The sequence below is a fragment of the Lampris incognitus genome, chromosome 2 (genome assembly GCF_029633865.1).
Source record: "Lampris incognitus isolate fLamInc1 chromosome 2, fLamInc1.hap2, whole genome shotgun sequence".
In the NCBI taxonomy this organism is placed as follows: Eukaryota; Metazoa; Chordata; class Actinopteri; order Lampriformes; family Lampridae; genus Lampris; species Lampris incognitus.
The window spans coordinates 49,893,270-49,899,269 of NC_079212.1; the positions used below are offsets into that span (position 1 = coordinate 49,893,270).

Genomic DNA, 6,000 nt, shown 5'->3' on the forward strand with positions numbered 1-6,000 from the left:
CTCCCCTCCGCTCAACAACTACAGCTTTGGTGCCCTTAAGCCCGGCACAATGCTCAGCTGCTTTGGTGGAGCCACACTGTGACACCACTAGAATGTGGTTGCACAACGTGGACGTGTGTAGCCATGCCCCTTCACTCGCCTCCTCCCTGTAAACGCGCCAAACGGCTGTTGTCATAGAAACATACACGCGCTCTTATTGGAATAGTTAAAAACGGAGCTATCTCGGCATCTAGTGATTTGCCTAATTTGCACCACAGGGTCAAATGGGGCCACCCAGGGCTCCGTCATGATGTCACTATGCTTCTCTCCAGCAAAATTTTGTCATTTTCACACCACACCGCCACCAGCTAGCATTTGTGAGCCGAGAGATATTTCCCAAATAAGCAAGCAGTGCTTTCTGCACACGTCAGGCCTCGGCCCTGCAGTAGAAAAGAGCAGCCATCGTCATAACTCATCATCATCATCATAACTCAAGATATCCTTATCGGTAATAACCGTGTGTCTGCAGATAATACATGATCTATAAGCTGCCACGATGCTGCAGCATGATTCTGCAGGGCTCCTTAAGCGGCACCAACTGGTCCTGGTACTAAGCAGTTTGATAAGGGAGGAAGACAAATAGGAGGTGAAATTAGGGGCTGGGGTCACGGGGGGTCAGCAGGAGGTTGTGGCCGCTTGCTTGGGTGTGTTTGTGTGTGCCAGTAATTGTATTCTTATATGTGGGTGTGCTATGACATGCCTGACATTCTGTGTGTGTGTGTGTGTGTGTGTGTGCAGGCATAAGCAGCAGTGAGCCCAGCATGGGGCTAGAGTCTGGAGCGTGTAATCGAAACACGGTACCACACGGCGCTACACCGTGACCCCACTAATCTCCTCCTGAAAAAGTGGCTTAGTTTCTATAGGGTCATATGGCACAGCTAGACGGCTTAACCACAACAGAGCAGACCGCCCGGCCTGTCCCCGCCCCACAAACCCGGTGTCCTCCCCCCAATTCGACCTGTCAGACTGAGCGCTTCATTCACAAGAACGACAGCAGGACTTGTAAACACGCCTGAAGCCTAGGTTCAATACCCATAGTCCCACAACCACTTTGGGAAAAGGAAAAGCTTCCCGTTTCCTAAATCAAAGCGTATCAAGAAAAAATAATAATTGTGTGCAGGCTTCAGCATGGCCAAATAAAAACAAGGAAATTGTCCGATTCGGGTCATAAATTTGAGAAGCGCTCAGTATAGGAAGGAAGTCCTCTCCCGATGCTGCAAACAAGGTAAAAGAAATTGTCCATGATTTCGCTGTGCAAACAGCAGAGTAGCAACTGTCCTGTGGCAAAAAAAAAGCAGCACCGCGTATTACTATGTTGTAGCATTATGTTGACAGCCCTCGTTTCATTTTCCAAATCTTGCGTACCATAAAATACCGCTCACAGATTTGTTGCTCTCAAAATGTCGGCTCTGACAAACACCATGGGTTTTTGGGTTTTTTTTTAAATTTATTTCTGATTTTTCCCTTTTTCTCCCAATTTAGTGGCCAATCGGTCCCTATTTTAATTCAAACACCCACCCTCGCACTGCATGCGTTCGCCAACTGCATCTCTCCGGCTTGCAGTCTCGAAGGAGTCGCCTCCCCACTTTCGTGACAAGGCGACTCCAGCGAACCACTGCTTTTTCCCCCACACACACAGAGACGCATTCATGTGACGAACACAAGCCGACTCCACCCCCTCCCGAAGACAGCGCTGCCAATATTGCTGCTTCATCGAGTCCAGCCATAGTCGGATCTGACAGGACCGGGGCGCGAACCCCGGTCCCCAGTGGGCAACTGCATCGACACAAAGCCGATGCTTAGACCGCTACACCACCGCGGACTGACAAACACCATGTGTAGTTGGCAAATTTTATCACCTGTTAGTTTGCCGAAATGTCTTGGGAGCACTTCTTTCCTACACAGATTTTTGCTTTTTGGTCTGGCCCCTGCAGAGAGGTTTTGCGTTATGTGCGAAACATCTTCTTCCTCGGTTCTGCCCCTCTGCAGCGTCTCTGAACAGCAGAGCTACGCGGGTCACAAGCTGTCTCCCACAGGGAGTCTGAGCAGTTAGTCTGCAATGACAGCTTACTGTGGACAAAACAAACAGTGACGCTACGTGGTCGACCAAAATGACAGAGGAGGTGACCCTGCGTGCTCCGTAATGACTCGTTTAAAAGGCAGCTACCCACATATACAGAATACACAGCCTAAAGGTAAACTACCAAATATCTTTGCTGTATTTATTCAGTCCCATATGTCCACATTCTTTCTTAATATCGAGCCCAGGCACTCAGATTAACGGAGAAAAAGGGCACTCATTTTCACTGTACTGAAACAATACCCTTAGGCCTAAATGACATATCGCTTTCATTTCCATGGACGGGCAACTGTGATGCATAAGGGCAGGTAGGAACTAGGCCTCTTTTGTTCAAACACAATACTTCCTCTGTGCTTACCTTTCCTCTGCAGGAAGAGCCTGAGCAGGGGGCTGGCGGTGGAAATGGCCTTGTGGTAATTGTCATCGTTGTTGATGGGCAGCAGGTCGCCGTGCACGTCGGCGTAGCCCACCAGTAGCTCCACATTGGGGATGCGGTGCACATGCTGCAAGAGGCCGTAGAACTCATCGAAGCGGCCGGGCTTCGACCGATCCAGGGAGAAACGACGGAACTCCGCCCCAAACTGGCAGGACATTCACAGTGTAAACATCATAGCATCTCACACACACACACACACCACATATCTACTATACCCATATGGGTATAACATGCATAACAGAGACACATGCATGCTTGCACGCGTGAGAAATATACACAGACACGGGAAGAGGTAACTGCAGAAGCGCACAACTGAGAGATACAAATGTGCATGCAGGCATTAACACAAAGCTGGGTGCAAGCACAAAAAAAACAGACATGGAACAAAGACAGCTATGGCTGTGTAGGACTTTTAAGACGCTGTAAATAGCCCGAGCTTGAAATGTGCACACATGGAATATTTAAAAGCATCCCTCCGGTGGCTCTGTGATCAGTAGTTTTAATAGCTTACATAATTTCACAACGCGGCACGGAGAAGAGACTCCCATCCTTGTGAACTCGCTGACACAGCATGTGCGATGAATTATAAATGTTGTGGGCATGTGCATGTACATTCTGAACCTGACAGTACAGTCTGGTCTGGTCTGGTCTGCCTGTCTGTCTGTCTGTCTGACAAAATGTTTGGTATGCACTTCTAGGCATGTGTATGTTGTATTTACAGCACACATGTACCCCCCCCCCGACACACACACACCCACACTACTGTCTTGTGAGCAACAATCGTTGGATTCTGTGCGTGTGGTCTGACAACTACTTGATCAATTGCTCCAGTTAGCTAAATTTAATGACATATGCAACTGAAGAGTTGTTAGTCTGAGAGCATTTCGATGATAATGAGAAGTAGTCTACCGAGCGTTGTGATTACCGTTGCCCTGCAGTGTGCACTGGTTATCTACACATAGATCATCGCCAACCGGGACACTCATCTCCAGCATTTTTTTTTTTTTGGCAAAAGCACCCATACAACTTTTGCTAGGGAGACAAAACAGCACACAACTCCCAACCCAATTACTGGTATGCCTTCCACATGATGGGAGGACATACTGGTTTTTACGTAACCTGGATCCCTAGGCTGGGACTAAATAAACTAGCCACCCTGTTTACACTTGGTTTTAAAACGCGTTTTGGGCGATCAGATCCCAGATCAGATTTCTTCTTTCATCCTATTTAGGATCTTTAAAAGAATGTATGAATCCTAAAGCCAACAAAACCAGAAGACTATGTGAAGAATATAATTTAACTTAAATCCTGTATCTCGAGCTCTTTTTTTGGGGGGGGATATGTAAATTTTGATTGTGAAATAATTTACATTTTTGTAACTACTTTTTGTCCTATTGTGATGTAATATTCTCTTGTTTATATGTGTTGTTCAAAAAACAAAAACAAACTTGTGATCAGATTTCGTTACGCCGAAGATTTCGTTACTGTCTACGTCACTTCCGCTACGAGGTCAAAGGGCCTCGGGTAAAGCGTCAACACGTGGCCCTCTATTGTTATGACCAGATTTTGTTCCTTTCTTCATAAAACAACGCGCTTTGTTATTCCCGGGCTCCGAAGAGACTTCTGAGGATCTGCACACTTCCGGATCCCACCGCTGCCACCAATGTAACCGGTTATTTTCTCGCCCGGTGCGGGATTCGATACGGGGTGTACTGCACCACAAGGCGACATCACTAACCGCTCGGCTAAAGGGTCAGACCCGTTAGCTAGGGGCTAACGTGTCTTATTAGTAGTTTACATAATAAAGGGATTAAAGAAGAAAAAAACAACCACCACATTCTGCGTTGATGACGTATTGTCCCGTTACGTCCTTGTCGGGGACGCATCAGGACGCATCGCGTTCACACTTACAGAAGATATGCGGTCAAATGCGTCCCAGGCCGCCTCGGCAAGTTGTTTGAGTAAGCGGGTCGCAACACGTTTCGGCGGTCGTTTAGACGCGGTGTCCACTTGGGGTCCGATCGCCAAACAGAAAAACGCATTTTAAAGCCCAGTGTAAACGGGGCCCCGGCTGTAAAAGTCCCAAGTGAAAAGTTATGGAGACTTGGGAAAATCAATGTTTAGGGCTCAGTCTCCTGCGTTGTTCTCGTTCAAATGTTCGGACGTACAAGACAACAAACAACAAAAACAACAACAATAGAAATAAAGAGAAAACAAACGTCGTTGTCCGGCGCTCACACGGCCGCCATGACAGCGAGCCCGTTACGGGGGGCCTCGTGACACCTGTTCACGCGGAACAACGAACCCCGCGGCGCAGCGACAGGTGCCCCGGTCGCTGCCTGCGCATCCGAGCCAGCACGCTTTTCCTCCCAAAAAAAAAAACACACACACAATTCAAACTACGCAAATCGGGACGTGTTTAAGTTGTAAATAGAAAACCCGAGTTGATTTTATTTTATTTTTGTGCGGTAAGTTTGGCGAGCGGGGCAGCGGAGCAGAGCCGAGGTCAGCAGGGTTTGCGACAGGTGCGTTGCGGTAACGGCTTTGCCGCTGCCACCGCACCGCACTTCCCGCACACTTCCGCTGGCGCCGTCGTCAAACTCGAAAACTTCCAACTTGTTGATCTTAAAACCGGACCCGGAACCAGGTTTCTCCCTGGGTCGGCACCGTCGGCTAACAGCTAGTCCGAACCAGGACGGGTTTCAACGTTAGCTCCCGGCCGTAAGAAGGCGGCGTTCGGAAGCGCCAACGAGCCAACTTAGCCGGCTAACGGAGCCGCGCTCCGCCGGCCGACCCCGCCGGCCCCTCGGAGCCGCGCTCGGCCGGCGGACCCACAACACAACGCGGCAGGTAGACGCAACAGCAAAGCCCGCAGCAATCATGAATAAAAGCCAATAGCGGCGCACCTTGCTCTTCACCTCCACGGCACTCAGAGTTCGGTTGCTCGGCACTCGGTGGTTCTTGTTCATCTTTCGCTGAGCAGGACCGCCGCCGCCGCAACCCGCTCGCTCGCTCGCTCGCTCACACGCTCGCCCTTCTCCCGGGGGGGGGGCGCTCCGGTCCGTCACACCGCTTCCTCTTGATGCGTCCCCCAAAACTGTTCTCCACGGTCGAGTGCTGGGTCGGAACCGGTGGTACCCTCCGTACTCGGGCGTCCCGGAGCTAGCGCCGTCCCTTCTGTAAGTCCGCGACAACGCCTGCCGAACCAGCCGCGTCCCGTCAACTTACCTGCTCATACTTGTGTATAACCGAGCTACTGACTGCGTTGCGTGTGTGTGTGTGTTCTCCCAGCCTGGAAAGCGGTCGACGCGTCGCTTCAACGTTTCAGCGGACGCTTCAAAATAAGAGCTCAGGTAAATCTCCCCCCCCCCCCCCCCGTCCTTCGTTCGCGCCTCTGTCGGGAGAACAGCGCGCCCTGGCGAGGCGTACTTGATCACGCACCGCA

At 50.2% G+C, this 6,000-nt stretch overlaps 1 protein-coding gene across 2 annotated transcripts in view; it reads right to left on the bottom strand.

Moving 5' to 3' along the window:
• Positions 1-5,790, bottom strand: part of pard6b (par-6 partitioning defective 6 homolog beta (C. elegans)) — a 28,536-nt gene extending 22,746 nt beyond the window's left edge. For both annotated transcript variants that reach the window (XR_008809812.1, XM_056274028.1), the window contains exons 1-2: positions 5,462-5,790; positions 2,478-2,700 (exon numbers count right to left, since the gene is read on the bottom strand). Coding sequence is in view for 1 of the 2 variants with exons in the window: in XM_056274028.1 (XP_056130003.1) it covers positions 2,478-2,700; positions 5,462-5,524 (286 nt within the window). In the remaining variant the exon portion in view is untranslated. The remainder of the gene's footprint in view (positions 1-2,477; positions 2,701-5,461) is intronic.
• Positions 5,791-6,000: the final 210 nt, after the last annotated feature.